The 27728-nt window shown below is 37.0% G+C and overlaps 1 protein-coding gene across 1 annotated transcript in view; it reads right to left on the reverse strand.

The window, feature by feature from the left end:
• LOC102683710 (solute carrier organic anion transporter family member 3A1-like) overlaps positions 1–27728 on the reverse strand; it is a 90140-nt gene that overhangs the window by 33852 nt on the left and 28560 nt on the right. Inside the window, exons 4-5 of the mRNA XM_069187272.1 lie at positions 5415–5513; positions 3491–3754 (exon numbers count right to left, since the gene is read on the reverse strand). Of these exons, the coding sequence (XP_069043373.1) occupies positions 3491–3754; positions 5415–5513 (363 nt within the window). The remainder of the gene's footprint in view (positions 1–3490; positions 3755–5414; positions 5514–27728) is intronic.

Raw genomic sequence — 27728 nt, forward strand, 5'->3', positions numbered from 1 at the left:
GTGTGCGTTATTAGTACTTCTTTCTATAATTTGTGTCTGAGATCCTTTACAATTTCAATAACAGCCGTAAATTTTGTAGAACCATTTTAAGTTGGTAAATTTAGATTTGTTTACTGCCATTTCAGTTGCTGGGCTGGTGAAGAACTGAAATTGTTTTAAATTTATGAATTGCCATACCCATATAGTCTTTGGAAATATAGAAATTGAATGCTCACAGAAAATAAAGAAGCATGAAAGAGCATCAACATTCTTTCAACTAGTGCTTGCCTGGAGCAATTCCCATTGCAATGCTGCTACTGTACATTACACACAGTCAATTGCTGGAATACACAGTGGTGTTTATCAATAAGTCAGATTTATGCTTTATGTTTGAGCAAAGACAGGACTACAGTAATGTATGTTTAAACGCAAATAAATTAAAGCCTAGGACAACTGATTACCATTAGGAAAGCAATTTTCAGCATTAGCAGTTGGTTCTGAACATTTATTCATGAGCCTTATGTACTCCTAGTTTTGAAGGAGTTACTGTAAGTAAAACATCTAAATCAAATGCAGTTAAGCTGAATTCAACAGGGGATAAATATCACAGCACTGGAAAATATGTTACAGCTAATTTTAATATAAAATAGATTATATGGACATAAAAATTAATGCTAATGAACTGTTTTATGACAAACATATCAATTATACTTGTTTTTCAATAATTTAATCTTAATATACTCTATAATTAATATGACATTTGCTTATTTATTGCTGCCATTCTTGCCTCAATTGATAATCACAAACTCAAATACTTAAAGGTATTTTTGCACACAAAAATTAGACGATGATTCACAAATTTAAAGTGGTCACCTTTTTATATCTTTTGGGAGTGTACAGTGTTTGTAAAGTTCTTGAAAAAAAATATCTTCCTTTTTGTGTGTTATTCTTAACAGTATCTATTATCTATTCACATTCACTTAACAATAGTCTTGCTGGACAATGACTTACAACAGAGGAAATGTTTTATTGTATTTTATTATATTTGGTGAGATTTTTTCATTCATTTGTCCCAAAAGATAAAAGGGAAACTGAAATGAGAAACACATTAAACGTGAGGAAATAATCAGAAGTGGAACTAAGTTTTAACAAAGGTTCCCTGGATGTATACTAGTTTACTTACTAATATAATATACATATTGTATACAATACACAAATATGCACATTTATATTTGTATATATATAGTTTATAATATACAAAGAAAAAATCAATATTGAGATGTTAAAACTGGCTTTCATCTTCTGAAAAAGACATCATGTACATGAAAAATGTCAAAACGGTTGAAATATGACCTAGGTATATTTCATTGAAATGATGTGTAGCTTAGTTCTTAGAATCATGACATGCTACAATGCACTTATCAAAATAAATCCTTACTTCTGTGTGTGCTTAAACACTTGATTGTACCTTTTTTAGAAATCCAAGCATGTATTTTAAAAGTAAAACTAACAAGTTATGAAAACAAATTGATTTTGAACATTGTTAACATAAATATTAATCTCATATTTAAATATTAAGGAAGTATTTTGTTTTTCTGCTTACAGAGATTAATTAAGTCTTACCAAATACAAACATACTGTACAGTATTGCTCACATTCTGTGAAGTACACTGTAAGTGCTAATGTTATACCAGAAGGTGGCATCATGGTACAAATTTAAAATTTTCTATGTAGTACATAAATGTACATACAGAAAAGCTGCAATTTACCAAGATATTTAACATTACCTAAGACTAGGACCCACGTGTTATCACTGTGAAGTAACTGTAAAATTCTACTCCATATTCTAACATCTGAAAGGTAAATTGTGTGCATTGCAAAAGAAGGAATGTTTTCAACTAGGATAATTTTACTCCCACATAGAAGATTCATGTTGGCTACTTCATCTCTACATATTTAGTTGTTGAATTCACCTTCTAATCACAATCATTTACAAGTATCTTTGGACCCTTAGAAGCTTTCCAGATTCATATAATGCTACACTGGACTAAAACAAAATGTAATGTAACCTTGGAGGACCTACAGTACACCTTTGCAGTATATTAAACTGATGATAGTAGTTCAGGTGGGTAGCTGCGTCAGCATGTGTAGGCTACAAAGGAACAAGTAATAGGTTTATTCCATGCTGAAAAAAAGAAGAAAGAGAACACAACGCTCCACGGCCGAAACGCTGTGTTTTCTTTCTTCTTTTTTTCAGCATGGAATAAACCTATTACTTGTTCCTTAAACTGATAATTTTATCATTTTACATTGCTTGAACAATTTGTTTTTTTCAAAATAAAAAAAAACTAAATTTACAGTACAATATACAGTAGAGTTAATGTACAGTATACATCTGAATTTCATACATCTCTCCATCAAAAGACCAATGGGATATGTATCCACTGACAATCCCCCAAAATTCCTAAGATGAAAAAAGGTAACAGCTGAACATTTTTGAGACAATACTATTATTATATTATTAATTATTTATGCTTATGTGGCACAGCGGTGCAGTAGTAAGCATTGTTGCCTCACAGCACTGGGGCCCTGTGTTCATTTCCTGACCTGGGGTGCTATCTGTGTTTAGTTTGTATGTTCTTCCTGTGTTTGCGCGGGTTTCCTCCAGATGCTCCAGTTTCCTCTTAAAGTTATAAAATAAATACTGGTAGGTGAATTTGTTTCAGGGAAAATCGGCCCGGGTGCGAGTGTGTGTGTATTTGTTTTGAGTGTCTGTGTGTGCCCTGCGATGGACTGGCATCCCATCCAGGGTGTGCCCTGCCTTGTAGCTATTGCTAGCGAAGATTGGCCCTGGCTTCCCCCACATCCAGAACAGGAGGAACACGTTAGAAAATGGATGGGTGACATTATTTTATTTAATTAAAATTAACATTATTATTGTAGATAAATTATAAATGACTATATATAATTAGGCACTCATATATATTACAATATAATTATTATACATTAACTAAGATAATTACATTCGCATTCACTATGTTACATTCACTGTAATAATAAGAGTAGTCATTATTATCATTTACAGTGAAGTTATTCCAATAACATAATATTTTAAATATAATTATATTTTATATTAATACCCTCCAGGTAATATGCAGTAAAAGGTACCAGTGTCTAGATTCCATATAGATGGACAATTTCCTTGAATAACGAGAGCCATGTATACAAATGACTGATGAAGATGAAGACTAGCTGGATGACAGTATCTACTGTAGGTTACATTTCCTAGTCCACACCTTTATCCCCACCTGGTGGATGCGACTGCGTACGATAGCAATACAGTCCTACGAGTGTTCTGTAGATCAGACTGATCAGACTGTAGATCAAAAGGAAGCATGGTAAACAAAGGTATTGGAGAATTTTAATAAAGATAGCTCTATTGCTTAACTGTATAAGGCTATTCATTTGAATATATTCAGTAATTTGGTTTAGTATAAGACAAATATTGTACCGATGGAATGGTGACAGCAGGCTTGACTTTCTCTGTTCTCCTTCGGCCTGTTTTGTTCAGACACAGGGTTTCCTGGTTGCTGGGGCCCCATGCTAGGAAGCAAAAGCTTGGAGAGCCTTGTCTCTGGGTAGTGCTTCAGGGGCATGGCTCGGGGGAAGCCGAACATCAGCAAGGAAGAGAAGAACAGCAGGGCAGCACAGACCAGGAAGCCAGCCCACCAGGCACCTATCCATCGGGGATCATCCGTCGTGATGTTGAGCTTCTCTACAAGAATAGGGATAGAATTAAAATGAGACAAATTCTTACACGTACAGCCCCCACACCCTCATCAAGAGATAAACTCCCAATAAGCCTTTACCTGAATATTATTTTCCATAATATAATACACTGTCTAAGATGCAGTATTTCCCTGTTTTTCATTCAAATGGAAAGGATTAACACTTTAACTCCATCAACAGCAAGTCAACCAACTTACTGTACCAACCAGTTTATTTCTGCCTAGATCAAGTAACATATAAAAACAGATGTGAATATACAGTATATGAAAACTGTTTTCTTTAATTACTTGAATATAATGTGCGTGGGGGTGTTCTCAATATAGTTATTGATCAAGACACTTTATTTAATAAAGCACAATACAGTAACTTTGGTTCTCCGTTTGGCTGAACAAACATCTGACCTCTGTGCTGCTGTACCATATGTTCATAAGAATGAACAAAATGTCAATGGAATGAAAAGGAGAGCAGTAGAGACCCTATGCGTAGTGGCAAAAGGGGCAACACGGAGGTTAGCCCAGGCTCAGGGGGTCAGACGATGTCGGGGTAGAAACATATGCCCTCAGGACACAGAAGAGGCGACCTGGTGCTAGGCGGGTCTCAAGACATCCGAACCCTCAATGCTGAGCCAGGAGCAGAGCAGACACAGGAAGTAAATAGGGTACACAACAGGACACACTGGAAAGACATGAATAATCACAAGGATCTAGGAACAGGACCCTCTAGGTGTACAGGGCGTGACACAAAACAGGAATGGCAGCGTCCTTTAAATAACCTTTTAAACCCTTTAAATAAGAGACCTTTTCATACAAAAGTCACTATTCATTATAAATCAAAGGTCAGTACACATATGAATGTGAGGGGTGGAGAACCACAAGACATTTTCATTCCATGAAATTAATAATAATAATTAATAATTGCTTACACCTATATAGCACTTTCTGGACACTCCACTCAAAGAGCTTTACAGATAATGGTGACTCCCCTCCACCAACACCAATGTGCAGCCCCACCTGGATGACACAACAGGAGCCATAGTGCACCAGTATACTCCCCACACACCAGCTCTCAGTGGGAAGGAGAACAGACTAATGAAGCCAGTTCATAGATGGGGATTATTAGGAGCCCATGATTGGTAAGGGCCAATCATGGGCTCCATGAAGGGCCAGGACACCAGGGTTACACCCCTACTCTTTTCGAGATTTTTAAATGACCACAGGGAGTCAGGACCTCAGTTTTACATCTCATCTGAAGGACAGCTCCTTTTTACAGTACAGTGTCCCCATCACTATACTGGGGCATTAGGACACACACAGACCACAGGGTGAGCGCCCCCTGCTGGCCCCACTAACACCTCTTCCAGCAGCAACCTTAGTTTTTTCCAGGAGGTCTCCCATCCAGGTACTGACCAGGCTTACACCTGCTTAGCTTCAGTGGGTTACCAGTTGTAAGTAGCAGAGTGATATGGCTGCTGGCTCTAAACTAATATTTATATTATTTGAGTCAAATATGGAAATTAATCAAACATGATAAAAGTAATCATTCGCTTAGTGTAGTCAATATATACATTTTTCTCATGATGGCATGTACAGAAACAGAGAGACAACCAAAAATGTAGAGATGTGAGAATCAAAATGTGTCATACGAACCGGTATCAATGAATATTGCATCAACATAAACCTTGGTAAACATAGCACCCATTAGGAATCCCAGAAGCGGACCAAACAACGTTGTGGTGAGAATTATACCTGAAAGGCAAGAGAAAACATCATGTTAACATTTAAGTACAGTATTCAGTTTTGACTCTCTTGAAGGCAATCTTTCATGAGTATGAGCGAAAATTTAAGAGCAAAATTAAATCTCTTTTACTGGGATGTACTACAATGGAACTGGTGCCAAATAAAGTTAAACTGTGGGAACTGTATGGAATAATCTAGAGTTTCTTATAAAGAAAAGCCAGATTGCGTATTACATTTTGCAAAAACCTTCTTTACTCACAAAGTAATAGAAGGATACTTTGAAATTGCCTGTCTTTTGCAGATATAACAAATTGAAGATTTATATTAACAGCCTTGTCCCTGAAGATGATGATCATGACATGCCCTCTCCAAAAGTGTTTAACCTAGACCCAAAATTCATTTTTGAAATTGCCTTCAAATAATCTGATGGGACACACTCTGCCCATGTTTAATAATGAGAAGGAAGGATAGCTGTTCTACAGCTATAAATAGTTACAGTTTGTAAATCACTATCTAAAGGGAATATTGATAGGCTTGCATTGCCATGTAATGAAAAGTAGATAAAGTAACACATTCTGCACCCTTAGTCCCCAGAAACACTGCAGTAATCTCCATAAAATAATATGATTTAGGAGGATAGATTGAATCTTGGAATAGGTTTTAAAGGGTATTTCGTTCACACCATCTTTTCCAAGTGTTGATTTACTTTTGGAAAAACTGTGGTGAAAATAAAAAAATATATATCTGAACGCTCAATACATTTCACAATTTTTGACAAGGCAGTCGAATGAGTCATTTTGGAACCCAAAAAATAATTTCCCTGGGTACACCACATTAAATTGCAAGTATAACAATGAAATTATGCAGTTTACAAGTGAGCACTATCACAAGTGTATCAATTCAAGCTTTTCAAGGTTCTATCAGTTGTTCTTACTGTTAACTGCCAAGCAAGAGGAACAGGACATAGAGGTACAATTATAAATAGGTACAAAACTGTTCAGGAGGAAACAATGGTGATAAATATAAAAAGAGGTAGAGATATTATACTGTACAGGATTTAACAATAATGTAGATAATATTATTGCTACAATAAACACAACACTATACAAGGCTGTCGGTGCAGATACAATTTAAGTAACATCTTGATGAAGCTTTGAGATTAAAAAGCAAGTACTGTAGTAACCAGAATACCGGGATTGGTCAATTAACCCAGTTAGTTAGTACACAGGCTTGTGAAGAAAGTTGACAAGGTGTAATACAGTAAGACTTACAGAAAAATATTAAGTAATGCAACAAGACATGTACTGTACCTGGTACCTCAGGGTTCCTGTATTTTCAAGGATGAATCTCTGTGTCTCTCAGGTGACTCAGCTAATACATGTACTAGTTAAAGTAGTTGATGTCTAGAAATCGATGAATGATGCCATTGGATGAGTGTGACTAGTATCCACAAAGCAGTGGTGTACAAGAGGCAGAGCACTGCCAGGTTTGTTTCAGCTTGAATCAACCACATTACTCCTGGCTGGCTGGGCACCCGTGAGCTTACAGTGTAATTACAGTGTCATTTGGGGCGTTGCGGTGGCTCTGTGGCTAAGGATCTGCACCTGTGGCTGGAAGGTTACTGGTTCAAATCTCAGAGCTGGCAGAAGAATCCTACTCTATTGGGCTCTTGAGCAAGGCCCTTAACCCTAACTGCTCCAGGGGCACTGTACAATGGCAGACCCTGCGCTCTGGCCCCAGGCTCTCTCCCTGTCTGTGTGTCTCACGGAGAGCAGGCTGGGGTATGCAAAAAGATAATTCCTAATGCCAGAAATTGTAAAGAATTAATAAAGTGATGTGATGATGATTAATGAGAGATACATCATTCATTCTTTGGAGATCTTCCAAATTAAAAGGACATAAACAGATAGTTCTAAAGTATGAAAATAGTTATTTTTCATACCTAGAATGCTTTCCTGACACAAAAAGATATATATTGAGAATAAACTCCTTACTTGTTCTGTAAAATAAGGGGTGTGCTTCAGACAGTGCACTCTGCTGTTTTTATCTTGTTAGACAGTATTGACTGGGGGATTGGTAGCTCTCACATATCTGGCAAGTCTTAAGGATTCTTAACTTAACTTGAAGCAAAATGGGCCTAGCATTGTAAAAAGAGGTAGGCAACTCAATAATGCATGTTTTGGTAGATGTGTTCTCATGTGTACGAGCATCAGAGCAAGCTGGAAATTTAGTCAACTTTAGGAGTCTATCCACTATAGATAGTGCACATAATAAAAATTATCTCATGTTTTTGTTTGGCTTTTTATTGTAAAGGTGATCTGCAGATACTTTACACACCACAAGAACAAGTGCTGATGCTGTGTCACAGGGGGTTGGAGCAGCTTTACCTAGGGGAATTAGAGCACCTACTAACAGAAATAAGCTTTACTTGATCCTGCTTTTTGAAAGATGACATGCTGATTCAGTCCAGAATATGAGGCCCCCCGTACTACTTTTGCATACAGTATAAGAACAGTTACAAATGGTAGGAGGCCCTTCAGCCCATGTAGGCTATTTCATTGCTAGTAGGTAATTGATCCAAGCGTCACGATTGGCATTCCTCCTAAGGGCGCTCCGACTCTTTCATATTTTCGTTGATTATGTGCACCTGCCTTCTGTTTTGTTTCACTATTTAAGCCTGGCGCTCTCGCTATTCCTGGATCAGCATTGGGAGATGGATGCCCGGAAGCCCGCCTACCAGTGGGTCCAAGAGAGGCCGGACAGCATAGGCTTCATTATGGCATCCTGACCATCTGAGTCTGGGGCTCGGAGCGCCTGGCATCGTTATCTTGGTTTTATTCCCTGTCCCTGTTCCGGATCCCGTTCCGGATTTTAACTGTGTTTGTCTCATCTTGGATGGATCCCCCGGTTTTGGACTTCGGACTGCGCCCCAGATTCCCCCTTTTGGACTCTCTGGACCTGTTTGCCGTTTCCATGCCCCCCCAAGCACCGGATCACCATCGTCACACCCTCCTTGTCTGTCTACATGTACAAACCTACTGTACCTTCCCCGGATGTCCTTCTCAACTTATTTCCGGATTATACCGTCTGCATAGGGTCCTGAACTACGCTTCGCGGGAGCCTGGACCGGCTCCCGTAACACCAAGGATATCATCCAGACATTTCTTGAAAAAATCAAAAGTATTGGCTTCCTTGTTCCTTGCTCCCACCACCATTGTATGAAGAAGTGTCTCTTTTTGGTTTCGAAAGCCTAGTTTCCACTTAATCTGGTGTTATGTTTCACTGTTCATACTGTACTTTCCTTTGAAAATTTTCAATCCAAGGGTCAGTTACCCTTGTAATCTCGTTCAAGATTTAAAAAGTATAATTCTTTCACCTTGTCAGTGTAGATGATTCCTTTAAGCTGCAAAATATATCTGTTCACTCTTTTCTGGATTGATTCCAGATACACAATATCTTTTTTAAAACTATGTGACCAACTAGTTATAAAACCGTCTTAGTCTATGGGGGGGGGTATTTGCAGAGGGTGTTTCCTGGACTCATTTAATTATCACTGTGGGTATTAAAGGGGGATACTGTTGGTGTGCTTGGAGTTTTTGCCTCGTCTTTATCTGTAGTATACTTTCTTGTTCTGCAAAATAAAGGGCACACACTGTTCTAAAGAAAGTACTGTACATTCTGAAGAGCATAAGCATAATCCTACATTAAGTCTTTTTCCTCAGAACCCATATCAGAAGCTTAGCAGCACTACAATAAAACTGTCTATGCTATTCAATCTGTACAATTTTTTTTTCATTTATAGTATTATATTTTTGTTTTTTTTATCTTATACTATGTGTTCTGTCTCAGTTCTATAAATTCAGAAAGGACTAGGGCAACGTATAGTGACAATCATAAAAAGATCTAATATATCACTGGAACTCTGTACTATAACTCAGTAATCATGGGGCATGACATAAAAGTTAAAATAGTTCACTTTTGATTTTTATATCTTACCTATTCCCATCAAAAAGTAGCTGTTTGTTTTAACCCAGGGGAGCCAATTGCATTAAGTCATGTCTGTTTGAATTATGTGCATTAATTTATGTGGTACTGACAAAACTGAGAAATGCTTTAATAACATATGGCAGTAACCATTAGGAAGCCATTTGGTCGACTTTATTTGTCTGTTTGCTAGTAGCTGATCCTTTAACGTCATCAAGACGTTTCTTACACAGTCTTTGATTACCAATTTAGTTGTACACCTCAGATGTTTTGAGGCTTTCCTTTTAAAAAGTGAACAGATTGCATACAGTGCAAAAGTATTTCTTGATTTTAATGTGAACAAAAGTGACTGGGCATATCACAAAAATACTTCTACATCATACCACCATATGGCATATTCTGTGTTAGATAAAAGTGATCTTAATTTTCTATCAAGCACGCAGATAATTAACTTTCAAAGTTTCAACACAAAATGAAAAGAAATTCTTCACTTTACTAATGTGATCCTCAAAAGAAGCTTGAACTTCAAAAAATCATTTCAAATTTGGACACAACATCTGTTTCAGACACATTAATATATGTATGTGGATGAAAGCCCAACAGGAGAATGTTGAAGATCCTCAGAGTATAGCACTAAATCTAATTACGACATGAAACAAACTCAGGTATAATGCAATTTGAACTCTAAATTGCATCCAACTATTCTTTCCATTCTTGTTTTAAAAAAAAACAGTTGCAAAAAATTAACAGTTAACTGTGTTGTCATTATTCAAATGATCAGCTACACTATAGCATGTTTCAGACTGAGACCGTACTGTAGATATCAAGTATATACCGTAGTATTTTTTTAAAGAATCTTTTTAATCAAAAAAAGATCTGTTATGCATTACCTCTGGTATACATTTCTGAGATTATTATCATTTTTCATCTATAATTTGGTGATACAACCTAGTTGTTGTGAAGGCATTATGAGTTATTTTCCGCTCCTACATTCAGTCACCACAAAAATGAGAAGTGGAAAATGTCAGTGTCATTATAACACTATTGTTATTAATTATCTTTTATATTCTCTGTGGAGGCGGATGTGCGTGATTATTCAATGTTCCTCCTACAGACTTAAAAAACAACACTATGGTTACAAACCCCTGTATATCATTTTCATCATAATTTTAGGGTTCAATCAAAAACACATCTTTCTAAGGTTAAATTGCAGTAAAAGGTCTTTTTTCATGTTAACAAAATATTTGCTGCTCTCTCAATATCAGTCCTTTTCAATCCACTGCTAGCTGAAGCCCCCAAGATCCCTCTACAGATCTCAAGATTCATCTCTTTGCATGCACGTCAGTCCAGTGAAACATACATTTTTTATCTTCCCTGAGGCCTTCTTCATGGTCTAATATTTTTCTCTTGGGATCCAGTTTAGAATTTCTTTTGTCTGCCATTGATCAATTCTTCTTGCTGTGTCTCTAACTTATTGCCATTCTTCAATTCAGTTCTTCACTTTTCCAAAACTATCACAAACTCTTCTTTGCCTTTTCATTTCTATTTCACTCCAATCTTTTTTTGTATTATTAGCTTGTCATGGTTTTACACAGGGAGCTGGCACTGGTGGAGAAATGGTTTTTAGTCTCTCCTTTATATTTCACATTTCTGGTTTTCGTTTGGAAATAATAATTGTTCTAAATGTGTACTGCATACACATCTATGTGTCTTGTTAGTACAGGCAGCGCACACTGGTCAAAAGTACAAAGATTGTTTGAGTTACAATGGCAATTTCACCATTAGACTGATGCTCCATTGTTGCAGGTGCACCAGCACAAGTGACAGTCTATTTATTAACTTTGCAAGTCAAAAAGCTTTTCCTCAGCAACCTGAAGACAGTTGCTATTTATAGTCCTGAGTACTCCTTGAGGCACATAGCTGAAGGATAAAGAAGCAAAAATTGAGTGTTGTGGGTACATGCTTATTATCAGTTTAAAACAGGAACCCTTTATGAAAAAACACTTCAAGTTGTTCATTATGTACAGAACTTTAAATGCAAGTCCTTTTTACTTTTCTTTACCTTATATAGAAAAGATATCGGACAGGACACCTTAATTAATGAGACTATGAATTAAAAAAAGGGTAACTCCTTTTGTCAAATGTACAATTTTAAAATTCTGTGTGTGCATATTAGGTATAAAAACAGTCAACTGTGTTTTTAGTGTAAGAAAATAGGTATATCACAATATAATTGTATAAGCAATCGATCACGAACAGATTAAATACACTGCATTTACCCTGTACGACTATTTTGTATATTTTATCTCCTGTGCCAATGTATACCTGTCAACATTGTTTTTTATTTTACAAGCATGCAGTTTATTTGGTATTCAATTTCATTTTGTTTTCCATTTCTTTCAGCCTTTTGCTGAAAGAAAACGATATGCTTTAAAGATATACAGGACATCATTGTGCACCCTTAATCCAAATAGGTTGTAACCAGACCATTTTATCTCCACTGTCATGGTGTTGATTGTAAATTCTAGACCCACTGGTAAAAATGTAATAAGTATGCTGCCACTCAGCCTCCAAACAGATTGCTGTAAATGATAATATCTAGATACTACCAACAAAAACTACAAAAGCATGCAAGGATTCATTAAGCATACAGCTGTGAAAAACTGATAATGGTGCAATTAATGCCTGAGCAGCAGGCTGTTCCTCAATCTCTGCAATCCATACCCTTATTTATTTCTTCATTCTAGACTTAAAGCAATAGACCAACAACTTAATATTGCCTGTTTTGAACTCATTGGTTATTAACTTTTAAAACCATGAAAAAAGGAGATAAAAGGAAATTGTTTTTGTAAAGAACTTTTCAGTTTTTCCGGTAAGTTAATAACAACTACGTCTCACAAATTTGCAGTTTTGTTATCCCTTCTGCTCTACAAAGACTGATCATCTGCTATAAAGATGATAGAAGACAATAATACTGTAAGAGTGAACTTACATAGCATGTATTTCCCATACCAGTGCAATTAAATTTAAAAATAAGTTAGAGAAGCACTGCAGAATATTAGAAAGGCAATGAACAATATTGTTCTTATTATTAGTACACAGACTTTTTGAAACATATATACTGAATATTATTTATAATCTCCAAAATTATCTTTAATCTTTCTCAAAAACCCAATTTGCTACAGTGGAGATGTTTCAATAAAGAATCCGTGTATGTTTAGTTTCAAGTTGCGCCCTCTTGTCAGTGCCTTATTGCTTTCTGCTTCTTGAAATAAAGTAAAAGCTTTTGGAAAGCACAACCCCCACACCATATCCTCTTTAATCTCCATGAACCACTTTGTGGCGTGACACTGTATCCTTTAAGTACAGATTTGTGTGTGTTTGCATAAAATAATCTAAATTATCATAAAAAATCAGTTTTATCCATTAATGTTATGAAAGCTTAAATGTTTCTAATAAAACTTAAGGGATTTAGTGAAGGTGATTCATTATTTCTGTTTTCTAATTATTTCCTTTAAATTAGACAAGGTTCAACTCAGAGTGAACCTCAGGTGAATATGCATAAAAAAGAGCATCAGAGGTCTACCAAAACCTAAAAAACATCTATTTCAGTAGTGTGCTTAGGTTCTAATGAATGAAAGAGATGGATATGTATAAAGGATTTGGTATGACTCACCTACAGTAAATGAGGATAGGCTGCCCAAAACCTCCCTTCCCATCCTCACTATTGAGAGGACTGAGTTAGGGAGTTTGCTGCAAGGATGTACTGTATATAGGGAGGCAGGGAGGATGTGAGAGAGATATGCGAAAGGAAGTCCTAGATGCAAGACCTTTCCAGTATATGCAGGTGAGAGGAAATGTACAAGATTAGGATCTATCCTGAACTTCTGTTATAAACTGTGTTTATAACTTCTGTGACAGACAGTGATTTTGATCAAAGATGAGGATGGAGTCACACTTCATAGCAGAGGTTTCTGAGACATAAAATTCTATTCTGCTACAAAAATTGTTCTGAAGTGTAATTTATACCTAAAGTAATTTTATTTATTAAATACTGATCAGAGTTACCAAAAGAGTGGAGCAGAACAGATCATAAAAAGAACCTCACATTTTAGGTAGGTATTGTAGGTTAGGTCCCCTGTTCAGGCCATAAAGGCCCATGGGGGAATGGGGAGCAAGGGCCACCATTTTTCTCAACCATCCAACACTATAGGTGGAGGTGATGTGGTCAGCATCATGCTCCAGTCAGCCTATTACCCCCAGAAGGATTAACCCCCAGTACTCATTTGGAAAGCAGGCTGAGTGGACCTGGGAGCCATCTGGAAGGAATTAGAGCAAGCTACATCATGTGCTTGTACCTGGGATTGAACCCAGGACCCTCCAGTCAGGAGCTAGATGCCCTTCCTTTCTGAGGTACCATGGCTCCCAGTGACATTTTACATCTGCCAAAATGCACTTCTGCTTCTACACAGGTGCTTCACAACCAGCTGTAAATGACTACTCCATGACAGATCATAAAGTGGAGATTCCAGATATATTTGCACTTTTGCTGAAGGAGGTAGAGATACCTGTGTGTAGCACATTTTATTGTGCAAAAATCTTTGTGGACCAGCTGGTACGGACATCTTGACATACAGTAATATAATAACCTGGAGATCAAGACAAATGGACATCTACTTGTGCTACAACCTTTGTCTTCCAAAAGAAAGGTTGAGATAATTCTTGGTGGTACAGTACATATTTCTTCACCTTTTCTGCCACTGAGACCTTGGATGCCAGAGATCTGTGTATGTAGGAGGCAAGAATATTATCAGACCTTCACAGTAACCAAAGTAGCTCCATGACAGAACAAGTCCTTTCAAACTTCACCCCTTGCTGCTCACTTACAGTATATTACATGCTGTTACATTACATGTTCCACTGTGAATATGAGGTGATAGACATTGTAACCCTGTATATTGTATGTACTTGAGGAATAATGTTTTTTGTATAAAGTCTTTTATATAATTGATCTATATCACAAGTTTAAAGTCTCCTGTCTTTGTCTCTCTGTGCCTCTCCTGCTGTTTCTGTCTTCGTATGGCGTCGCCCTGTCTCTCTCAGTGCAATGTGCCACCCTGACTGTGCAATCTGCTCCCTGGCAGGTGCTATCCACAAAAACACTGTGTGTGTTGTGCCCTGTGTGCTAATTTGAGGCTATTTGGGTCAATTGAGTTGGTACGGAACTGCTTATTAAGCTCCATGCTACCGTGTATGGCATTATCTCCAGATCACCCTCAGCTCAAGTGCAACAGAACAACCCGCAGAGCAAAGTTGGAAACCGGCTAAACCTGTTCTAAGCTGCAAGTATTGTTGTTATTTCAAACAAATTGGACTTTGGATCAGAATATTTTTATAATTTTGTTTTACAATGGTATAAGCTATTACTTTAAAGTTTTGGCCCTCTCCATAATACGTTGTAGTAATATGTTTTTATTGTATACATATTTGTAAGACTTTGTCACATGTACAGTGCATTGCAAAAATATTCAGACTCATACTTTGCTGCTTTGCTGCTTTTTGCTGCATTCATGATATTTTGAGCTTTTTAAAATAAATATTATTTATTTAAAATGTAACTGTTATTTGTCAAATAAGGTTAGCTTCATTGACTATTAGGACTTTGTGAGGACTAATCGAATATAATATGTCTATTAAATCATCAAATCTTTTGGGAAGGAGGGGATGTTTTCACCGCTCTGTAAATATTCAAACCATTTTCTTAAATTAATTCATGTGTTTATTAATAACCGTAACGAGCCACACAATTAGTCTATGGTCTCTGTCTATAAGCAAGAGAGGTTCTCATGATTTCAGAATAAAAACAACTGTTATGTTCCAAGTGCTTCAGGGTTTTTGGCAGTTGCAACTTTAGTACAACAGCATGATCAATTTATGTTTCCACTGGTTGCTATGGTGAGGGGAGTTCGTGAGTAATGGAATCAGTAAAACATGCTCGCAGTGACACAGCACTGTCTTGTTTAATAAATGGGTATTTTTTAGACACCTCACACTGTGACACATTTTCTGTAATGTTCCTTGGTTAGGTAGATCATTTCAAGCAAAGATCTATCATAAGGTCCAATCAGCATTCAAACCACAGAAGGGATAACGTAATTGACAAACACAGGCCAGGAGATCTGATCTGTGAATATCACCGTGAGCACAGTATACTCAACCATCAAGAAATGGTGCATTTTACCACCCAGACACTGACTAAAGCAGGCCATCCCTTCAAACAGAGCAGAAGAACAAGACGAAAAGTGTACATACAGTATGAGTTACACATGTAACTCCTTTCAACAAGATACAGAGTTCAGTGGCCAAGATGGAAGAAATTGTCGATGGGTCAATAATATCCCAGTCACTCCCCAAAGAGGGCTTCCATAAAAAAGTGGAATCTTGCAACAGGCTAGGACAAAATAGGATCAGTATCTATCCAATGATTGACAAATTAGATGTCTTTTCTTGCTTAAAAAGGTAAAAAAATGTTATACACTAATCTTAAAAGTAATAGCATGGCAAATAGCAGCACCAAGTTAATAAAGTGATATTATTATTATTAGATCCAGCTATTTCTCCCATATCATTGAGAATAACCAAAACAACCCTGAATACCTATTCTCCATCATGATTGCTAAAGCCTAACTGCCCTAATACATTACCTGCTTCATCCCAACTTTGCAGTACTTTCTTAGTTTTTTATTGATTTTCAAGATTTACAACATCTGGCATCACATTCTCTCCAGCATGCATTGTACTACTACACCCCCTCCTTACATTCCCATTTTTGCTGGTTCTCCTCTTTCTAGTTTCTCTCAGCTTGACACTGCATGCCCTAGTAAATCGTTATTGCATCCTAAATCCACCACCTGTTTATTAGATCTCATTCCCACTGCTTTATTTCAATCTTGTTTACCTGCTCTGCTGTTCTCAACATTATTAAATTAGTCCTTGAGCACTGGAGTGTGACCAATGGGGTTTAAAATGGCTGCAGTTACTCCTGTGCCTAAAGAAACAAATATGGCTCTGGACGATCTGAACTACTTTTGCCCTATATCCAACCTACCTTTTGTTGCACAAATTTTAGAACATGCTGTTGAAATTCAATTAAACAACGATCTCTTTGCAGATAACCTCTTTGAACCATTCCATCCTCCAAGCTCATGTACATTCAATGAGTGACTAGGCCTTCTCTTGTTATGCCCTAAAGCTCTGGAATGCTATCCCCAAGGATATCTGAGAGTCACCTACACTAAGCACATTCAAATCCAGACTCAAAATATTCTTCCTCTTAAAGGCTTTTTAATTTTAATTTAATTGGTGACTGTCCATTGCTTGCATCTTCTACTGCATTTCTAATCCCATGTGTTTATGTGTGCTAATTTTATCTCCTACCTTTGTTAACTGTTTGCTTTTCTTGTACAGCACTTTGAGAAGCGACTTTCAAAGGCACTGTGTAAAATAGTTTATTATTTCACTCTGAATTAGACCCCAGGCCATCACAGGGCTCACACCGACACATACAAACACGCACATACCAGGGCCAATTTTCCTAGAAGCCATTAATTTACTGATATATTTTTGGATTGTTTGAGTAAACGAGCACCCAACAAAAGCCCACATGAACACAGGTGGATGATATAAACTCCAAGTAGATAGCAACCTAGGTCTAGAAATGAACCCAGGGCCCCAGAGCAGCAATGTTAACCACTTCACCACTGTGACGTTCATCATCTTTTTATTTCTGTGAAATTTCTGTTTGAATTTAAAGTATGCTTCTTCATGAAATTAATTGACTATACTGGTGATACAACACATACCATTTACTAGAAACAAGACATTAGATGAAGAAAAACAAAAAGCTGTCTTTATACCGTTTTTCTACGTGCATCAATGGTGGCTTTTTCAAGACCTGCAGTAAATTACAGATTAAAACCTAAGAAACTGGAAGGATCAAAAGCATAGAAATCATACAGATGATTCCTAGTTTTCAAATATTCATTACAAATAAGACAATTCAATTAAAAGTGTTATTTGAAGGTTAATGTAATTTATTAAGGGAACAGAGAGATCAAACCCGGCTTTCTTCCAAAACCTGTTTTAATGTACATAATAATCAGTCTGCTTCAAGACAAACATTGGAGACACTGCATAGATACTCACCCATCATGTCCAGGCATGACTGGGTGGAATACATTGTGCTGTAATTCAAAAAGTGTTTAAATTAAAAAGACAGTGTAAAGGGGAAAAGAACGCCCACAGCTGTATGATTCACAAAGAGGTCTATATCATAACCTGAGTCTTTACTGATTCCAAGAATCTGAATAATTTAAATAGTGTTTTATTTTAAAAATGAATTGCTCTGTTAAAAGTTAAAAGGGTTCTATATCAAAGATGTTTTAATTCCATGGTATGGAAAGATAACAAATGCTTTTACATTGCAAACCTCCTGATAATATATATATATAGGTTATATTATGTTTGGTCAGATATCACAGAGTACACTATAGTATGCAAATTTACCCTGTGAAGTGATTTCATATGATACAGTATATTGAAGGCTTCACAGCTGAAATGTTTTCTCTCTTCTTTTTTCAGCATGGAATAAACCTATTTCTTGTTCCATTATACAATTAATATGTGCAGTTATTTATGTGATTAATAGGTACGTACTGTACAAACAATTTTGCAAGAAAGATGGTTTAATATTAAATTTCATTGGCGTTCAAATAACTTTTTAAATGTTATCTCTAAATCCTTAATGGACATTTGAAAACTGGGAATCATTTGCATTATTTTTTGCCTTTTAAGACAAATTTAGCTATATTACTACAAAACAGGTAATTAGTGCCAAAATATACATCTATTAATTTAAGAAGCAATTAAACCAATGCAAATTCTTAATGTAAACCACGTGAAGTTTATTATTATTATTATTATTATTATTATTATTATTATTATTATTATTATTATTATTATTATTATTATTGTTGTTGTTGTACTCCACAATAATTACCTTCTTGTGCAGAATTTTTTAATCAGACCTAAACTAAAATACTTTAAACTCTGAATTCGTTTCTTATTTACATATTTCTGTAGTTTAAGGTAACATATCTTTGCAAAATGAGAGAACTGCTGCGGAACATGGTGAAAATAAATCTTTCATAACGTAAAAACAACAAACTGTATGACTGTAATTGGGCTATAATTGCTGATTGAAGTTAAGCTGTTTTCAAAACAAAATTATAATTGTTCAGGCTGCTTTAAAATCTGCTACACAGTAGTAACATTGCTGCCTTGCAGCCTGGTCTCAGAAGATCTGGGCCTGGTCAGTACTGGGGTTTGACACCTCCAGAGGTCCAGGTTATTACTACTAGTGGTGTTGGTAATGTTTCCATCCCAACATTATCCATTAATGGCAGATGAGATACTTTTTAGAAAAATGTGTTAAGCCTGGTTTTCTTTCTAAATTACACCCCTGTCTTGCATATCTGTTGCTTCTTAATTCTATTGGAAAAGTTATTTATAATATCTTATTCTGAGAATAATGGCTGCATTATGGCTAATGCATCACCCCAGTTGGGCTGCATGTCAGTGGTCAAGGAAACGGGTCCCCTCCTACTGTAAGTGTAAAGCACTTTGGGATCATTTGTGCTGAATTGTTTATACCTCTGTTGTAACACATTATTGAAATCAAAACTGCAACAGAAATTATTTTAACCAATAAGCATCTATTTTCATTTTTTTACTAAAATACAATTTAAAAGTTCATACTGTATTATGAAAACTTTTACCTGGATTTATTTCTGTAATTTTACATCATGTGTCTGGTTTGAAATCTTAAATAAGCAAATATTTTCATATTTGTTTATATTTTACAGTATAGGTTAAAAATAATGTTTTTAATATTTATACTTTTGTCATGAATTTAATGTGTACAACATGTAAGCACTCATAAGAGGACATTATAACACCTGAAGAAGGCTCCACGGCCGAAATGTTGTGTTCTCTTTCTTCTTTTTTTCAGCATGGAATAAACCTATTATAACAGAGGACAACTATATTCCAAGGAGTAAAGATATTCATACTTTGCAAAAAGAAACAGCATATTATACAAATGAAGGAGTAACCATACAATCTGCATTTGATTATATTTCTTACAAAAGAGACACATTTAATCAAAACCAGGACTTTCCTCAGAGCTGAGGAATAGTTTATCTACTCGCGTATGTCTGAGGAAGACTCTGCCTTGTACTGACTAAAAGGTCACTCATACATTTAATTCAGATTAAGGTGATGAGCTCCCCCCCCCCTTTAGACAAATTATAGTAAGAACATTTTAATTGTCAATTCCTATAATGTAACTAACTACTTAGAATCTCCTTTAACAGTTACAGTGTGATAATGAACATTGGTCCCTTATCTTGTGAAAGTTAACTGACCCATGCATGGTGCCTGTTATGGTGGGAACTCGAGGACCCACACAGACGAAGGAAAGCCTTCTGTGCATTGCTTGTTGGGGGGGGGGGGGTCTCCAGATTTGGCTAAAAGGTTCCGACAGGCAAGGAGGGCTGCAGTGGTGGTGGTCACTAAAGTGAAGGCATGGATAAGGGAGGAGTTTGGAGTGGCCATGAAAAATGACTGTCAGGTGTCCTTGAAGAAGTTCTGGCAAACCTTTCCCTCCAGAGTTATCGAATGGTAGAATGTGGCCCAGGCTGTTCTCGGACTTGGTGATTGTGGCACACATGGGCCTTATGGTCTTCGGCAATTATGACTAGGTCTCTACTTGGTTGCGAATCTAGGGGTTTCTGGAGCTGTGAGTAGAATGATTCTTTGACGTCATCTGTACTCACCTCTGTGCATACTGTAGACTGCAACCATGTGCGTTCAAATGGTCCCCGCTATGGTCAGGACTGCCAGCCTGCTCAAAATTGGCTGGAATAAGAGGATACTGTTGACTGCTTTGGGATCGACCGCAAAACCAACACCTTCGATGTGTTGGTCACTACCAGAGTAAAATAGGAGCATCCAATCATCACTATCCAGGACTCGCATGCGCATGTTTCCTGAACCAGTTAGTCTCAATTCAGTCGTAGGAGCTCACAGATGATTATTTCTTTTTGCCCTATGTGGTGTCCAGTTCGAACATTCCATGTTGCCAACTTTAACTGGCGTTTTGGGTTGACGAGTTGGTTTGTCGTCGTCGTTGGTCCCGGCTAATTGTATAGTTTTCATTGGTGCCTTGGCCCCGGTTTTCCACCAGCACCAAGGCGTCAGTTAAAGCCCAGTCTGCGGTCCCTTGACAGTGGACTGACCCTCCTCCTTTATCCAAGCTTCGGCTTTAGTTACCCACAGGCGAGTTTGGATTGGCGCAGCAGCTACAGTAATGCTGACACTTTACCAAAACATGTTGATGAAGCAGGAGCTGGGTTTTCCAGTCAATCTGCATTCTCCTCGCCAATGGTAAGAGGCTTTGGGTAGAGACCAAGAGAATAAGATCACAGGTACGAGAGACAGAAATGAGGTGTCTTCATTGGGGAACTGGGCTTACTCTCTGTGACAGGGTGAAAGTTTGGCAGTCTGATGACGATGTCTTTTTCTTTTTGAAAATGAAAGAATTGCTTGGAAATTATCAAGCCTGCTGGTGGAAGCTTTGGTAGAATCATGCTACATGCATGCTTCTCAAGAGCACGGACTGTGAAGTTAGAATTGAAGGAAAACTGGATTCCTTTATAAGATAAATGTAAATTTGTCATAATCACCTTGTATTTGTCAGTTAATAGGAATTGCAGTCAATGCATACCAAAACCCATAGAAAGAAAGTGAGTGACAGTGGTCAGATGCAAAGCACTGACCCAAGGAAATCATGCCCATGCTCAGCCACCTGGCTTCAGTGGAGACCGTTTTACTTTTCTCCCTCTGATCGACCACACACTGTGGCATGCAGCTCCAGACAAAATACATTCATGCACCACATCAGTGGCTGTGCTAGTTACCAGGAATTTTTTCAGCTCAGCTGTACACAAACTGTAGATCATTTATACTTTACCTTGAGCAGATATTAGATGATGGAATAAAACTGCATAACACTTAGTTATGAGCTGCATAAGTGGTGCTCTTGTGTAGAATGATTATTGATTATTATATCTTAACCATACATGTCTCCACTATCTTTTTAAATTTTGCTAATTTAAACAAACTACAATTGATAACTGGGTTCTTCCAAATTGGAAGAGTCTGATGCCATGTAATTGAGAACAGAATAATTGAGACAGGTGCAAGTAGTAATGGTTAAAAACAGCAGATATCTTTGTATAATGACGGTAAAATATATCTGTTTTTACACTGATGCAGGATGAAATGTTCTGGGTTCAGTTCCAAAGTGGGGTGACCTCTGGGTGGAGTTTCCCCATGTTCAAATTGAATTTTTCCAGATGTTCTGTTTTCCACCAGCTTTGTCCTTGTGTGCATGTCTACAGTATGTGTATGCTGCAATGGATGTGTCCCATTGTGTTGCCCAATGGTTGTCATGTCCCTTAAAAGGAATAAGCAGGTTTCTGCTAATGTATGGACAGATATTGTGCAGATAAGCTTTGATTTTTTGAATAGCACTGTTTCTTGGGATAACAGAATCATGAGCTCAAGTGACATTATTTCATAAAAACCGCAGGGACTCAGTTTTGTATTTTTTAGCTGCAATAAAAATACTATTTTGAACATATGAACAGCTACAAATGAGAGGAGGCCATTGGACCTATCTTACCTGTTCAGTAGTCAGTAGCTAATAATTTATAAAGTCTTTTTCACATATAGTCTTTCCTATCTCCTTGTTTCCTTTTTTTAATATTTGATTTTTGCTCAGTGCATGGAAAACCCTGCAGTTGTTTATATAATCTTCCAGCTTTGTGTCCAGTCTTGAATTTTATCTACATGTCTGAATTTGATTTGCTGCTTCTACACTATAAGCAACACTTCCAAATCTGACTAGTTGATTAACTAGACCAGAATCTGGATCATTGATAAAGTAGGAAAAGTTGTGGGCTTATTACAGTTCTGTGTGGTACTCTACTAGTTTCATAACCCAGATCTGAGCATATATCTGTTTATTACATTATCAATCCAAATAAACATCTCCATAAATGCTTAACCCCTGAAGTGTTTGAGAATATATCTTTTATGATGAACTTTAACAAAAGCCTTATGAAAATCTAAATATGCTTTATTACATACTCTATTTGTATCCATTACTGTTTCTATACTGCTCGTCACTGCTAAGTGTTAAAAGAAGTGCTCATAGAGCTTACTGTAGATTCCTTGTGACTGGAGCAGTTTTTATGGTTCGGGACTCAAAACACTTCAGTAAAGCAACAGTGTATTGTCCAACAAGGTTATGGGTGTTTGCAGTAGAGCCATTTTTGCATGCACCAGTAAAAGGTAAAGGTTTACTCCATGCTGAAAGGAAAAGAAACACAATGACTTGACTGTGGAGCCTTCTTCAGGTGTGGGGCACTGTATCACTACACCTTCGTGGATACTAGCAGTTGCTGGAGGATAGACAAAGACCACGTTGAAGTTGTGCACTGAAAATTGAATGTTAAATATTATTATACTATCAGAAAAATGTGAACATTTTTTCAAAACAACAGACAACAAACTGTGCTGGTTGATGGTTCAGAAGAATAAAATATGCAATATGTGAAACAGAGTGGGTGGAAATGTTATAGTTTGAAATGGTTCAAGTTTATGGGTTTCTGCAGCAGCTAGGCCCATAAATGCTCACATTTACTATATTTCTGTCAGGCCGCCATATCCCAAAGACAATGTGATCAGCTCAGAAGTAGAGTGTGGGCTACAAACAAGATTAGTGCATGTAGTGTACAGTAGAAGAACAAAATGTACAGAGATTGCTTTTGGATAAGGTGGTACAATACAATACAAATATTCTGTTTCTGAACTGAATATCCTTAAGAATGAATGAAGATTTCTGAGCGTCAATATGTTCAATCCAAAAAGCATTTATACTGTATGTTCACAAAGTTTCTCTTTCAAAGCATTGTACAACCTTTCATCTAGATTATCCATCTTCCCAGAGAAATATATACATTATAGAGTTACAGTTAATGGAACATTCCACAGGATTGGCAAATTGGGATATAACAACAGTCAGGGGGACAGAGTGTTTCCTGAAGTTCAGACAGAGAGAGTCAAGAGATGTCTGAACTGTAGAGAGTTTGGTAGCACAGTGTCACGCCCTCTGCAGCCAGAGGGCGCTCCTTCTCTGTCCTGTCCCTAGTTTCCGATCTGCTGTCCTTCCTGTCCCTCTCTTTCCCTTGGGCTATATATTTCCGGGTCTTGTACTCTGTCCTCGCTCAGCATTGATGTTCGGATGTCCTGAGACCCGCCTAGCACCAGGGCGCCCCACGTCCGCTCCCTGAGGGCATAGGTTTCTATACGGCATTCCTGAACTCTTTGCACTAATGAGCCCGGGCCTTTTTCCCATCTCGCCGCTACGCATATGGGTCTTTTTCTGCTCTCCTGCTCCCCACGGTTAGTCCCTTTGGACGTCCGTGACACTTTTGACCTGACAGAAACAATGGAAAAATTCCTCACTTGGTCAAACCCATTTGGTCACTCCCCCCGTTAACCATCTTCCTTCTTAACCAATGGCTAGCATGGCTACGACCTAGGCTGTTACTAAGATTACAAAGAGATCGTTATTTTAACTTAAACTGTAAGTATTAGATCTTTCTTACCAATGTTGCAAGTGGTCTCACCCTGAGATATTGGTGTGTCACTGTCAGGATGACTTGTGATGGTCTGACAGCAACCCCCTTCCTGTCTGCATTCACAAATGCAACTAGTTCCTTAATTTGTTCATGAGAATGCTGCATATAGAATGTCTCATCACCACCTTTTGGAGGTTCCACACTCTTTTCACCTAACAAATCTGGCGGCCCTGTTACACCGTGCAAATATTTCTCAAGGTTCCTCCCACAGTCTGAAGACTTACTGGGAGGTTAATTAGATTCTGGTAAAACTGGCCCTGGTGTGAGTGTGTGTGTCTGTGTGTGCCCTGTGATGGACTGGCATCTTGTGCCTATTGCTTGCCAGGATAGGCACGAGGTCCCCCATGACCTTGCATTGGACAAAGTGAATACAGTAAGTACATGAAGTCATTACTCACTCAGAAGATTCTCTTCAGCCCTCATCGTTATCATTCCTGACTGGAACAGACAGGTATACTAATGCCACTTGTACATGATGTACAGCTTTATAAAAAAAAATCCAAATGCAGCTATTCTCAAATGTATTAACAAACCTCATCAATTCTGCCCACAAGCTTTATTTCCTTGTAAGACAAATGTAACTATGTAGTCTTAGGAACAATTCATTGTTTTTTTTTAATTATTTCAGAAGCTCTACAAACCAAATACATTTAGCACTTAAGAAAACGGTTTAATTTTTCCATAATGGCAAATGTGAACTGCAAAAAAATGAGGAAAAACAAAACTGATCATCATAGCAAAAAAATCACCATAGCAACAGTCCATTAAGTATTTATCTTAAGAGTGCTTGCAGAAGTTGCATAAGGCATACCATGATATAATTTATGACATATAAATCCATGCCAATTCTTATATAATTGGTATAATTGGGGGGTGAGTGATTTGGTACACAAGAGAAATTTGCTGCACAAAGAAATGGCCTTTCCCATTACAGTATGATTTTGATACATAAAACCTTTGTCTCCTCTAATGGTATGTGAAAATATAGTGGAATCAGCAACCAGATGGAAAAAAGAAAATACTGGAATTAAATATTTACAACATTTCAAAAAGGGATGTTTTTTTTAACACCCTCATGCTTTCAAATTCTACAAGCCACTCGGATTATAAGTGCAGCTAGTCCGTGTACCACCATTTTATTTTATGAAGCACTATAGGCCAATCTGATATTTAAGAAGACAGCTGCCTTCTCTTCAAGTAAGGTCAAATCTCTACATGACAATGGGTGGGTAAGAGCCACTCTGCAATTTGCAGATTAAATACATTTATTGGTATTTGAAGATACTTTTTCGTATTAACCATCTTGTAAATGTAACTGTGAAGATTTAATTCTTTGGAAGTAATAGTAGTTAAATCTTCAAAAAATATCTAGTTAGTTAATAATCTTTTGAGGGAAAATACCCAAGAAAAACGAATGTGCATTTAGTATCTGAAGGCAGACAATCTCAAGTAAATTGTAATTTGTACTTTCTTGTAAAATCAAATGATGAAGAAAATAATTGTTTTTCCAATGCAGTTGCTTAGGGCTTTTTTGTATCTGTATTTTGTAATAAATGGTTTCTATACATGATTCTGTACTTAACTGTGCTAAAGGATGGATATACAGTAACAGATAACCCTGCAAACTCACAGGTACCTCATGAAGCACAGTGACCACTGCAACATACTGTAGCTAGCTAAAGATGGCCAAACAAAACCAACACCAGTTGAAGGTAGCACTTTCTATAGCTGAGTTAATAATACAAGTCTGATAAAGGCTTCAACGGGGAGCAACTAATTTAGAGTGCAGGTTTAACTCCATAATTCCAGATCATAGGGGATTGAAGACTACAGTACTTTTCTGTATGTAATAAGCCAGCAGTGAATGCGAGTACCTATTGGACAGTGTCAATCTAGCCATTGTTGGGTGGATTTGTTCTACCAAATCAAACCCTGAAACCTGCCAGGTTCCTGCACACTTGCAGTGCTATTAATACAAGACAGCTCTCCTTGCTCCTGTAATGAACTGTGGAGTCTGTCAGATGGCAAGCGGCCATCTGTGTGTGTTTCAGCAGTGCATGCATGAGCATGCACAAGTTCTTAATTCCCCCTTGTACATTCAAAAGATGTAGTGGCAAGCTAAGTTAAAAAAGCCTCCTTCTTTAGTTTTTAAATCTAAAGAAATATATATAAAAGGTCATTCTAAACCTCCAAGTCAGTTTGGAAGGCAGATTTACAAGCAAGCACCAATCTACCTATGTTTTGGGTTGACAGGGCAATTTATTTTTGTATAGGACTAGTGTGTGATATGGAATACACTTCACCATGTTTGGGATTATCTGGTGTAGAAATAAAAACTGGAAAAAATCTGGCAAGTTTTAATTGAACGAACGTATTAGTTCCCAGGACAAAGGCAGTTTGAAATTAATGAGCAAAAAAGGTGATCAGGCGGCCATTGTGCTTATACAGGGACACCATTTCATTACATATTAACTGTATTGTCACTGAAATTATGCCAACCTTGAGATAAAATTAGCCAAACGGGGTTTGAAATATTGTTAACAATAAAAATTGTTGCAACTTGTGAAGTGCAAACCAGAAGCTCTGCTTTGGTTACTAGTGAAAATTTTAATTCATTCAGTGCAGAGGTTCCCAAGACAAAGTGAGTTGGAATTCTGATCATTCAATCATCTCAGTGCATGCAGGAAGACCAGTGAATCACATTGCTAACTGAATGCTAACAAATTAACTGTGCCTAAATATAAGAGTATTAATAAAGTTTTTTTATTAGTCTTCCTCATTTAGAAATATCTTTGTTCAAATTGGTACTTGTTACTATTACTGGTGACATACTGAATGTCTTAACTTAAGACTATAAAAAGGTTACTCACAAATAGAAAAGTCCAGTACTCATAACTAGTATGTACATGTACTGTGCTTGCATAATACAAGTGAAGCAAGCTAAATATTTTTTTCTTCTCGGGGGTTATTAAGCAACAGGAAATTGTGGTATCAAAACAGTGTAATCTTATACTGTATCACGCAGTTACAGTCTCTAGACAACAATCAATAGAATACAATACAATGAATCAAAGAATACAAATAAATTATGTCACTTGATGGAAAAAATAGGCAGGCATCTCATCTTCTTTGATAAAATTATCTTTATGCTTTAGGCTTTGATTTGATTTGAATTTGATACGTTCAAAAGAAAATCACTGGAGAATGTTTTGAATTTGAAATATTCTTGGGCATTTTGTTGTCAGGCAAGATGGTATTTGTCTAGAATGTTTAGGAATAATAACATTTTTAATTAACTGAAAAATATTGTACCCAAAACTTTGAATTTTAACCTCACTTCACTTTTGACTATATACCAAGTGCAAATGAAAGACTTTACCATAATTATAGAATATCCCCACTAATTCAACTA

The sequence above is a fragment of the Lepisosteus oculatus genome, chromosome 3 (assembly GCF_040954835.1).
Source record: "Lepisosteus oculatus isolate fLepOcu1 chromosome 3, fLepOcu1.hap2, whole genome shotgun sequence".
Classification (NCBI taxonomy): Eukaryota; Metazoa; Chordata; class Actinopteri; order Semionotiformes; family Lepisosteidae; genus Lepisosteus; species Lepisosteus oculatus.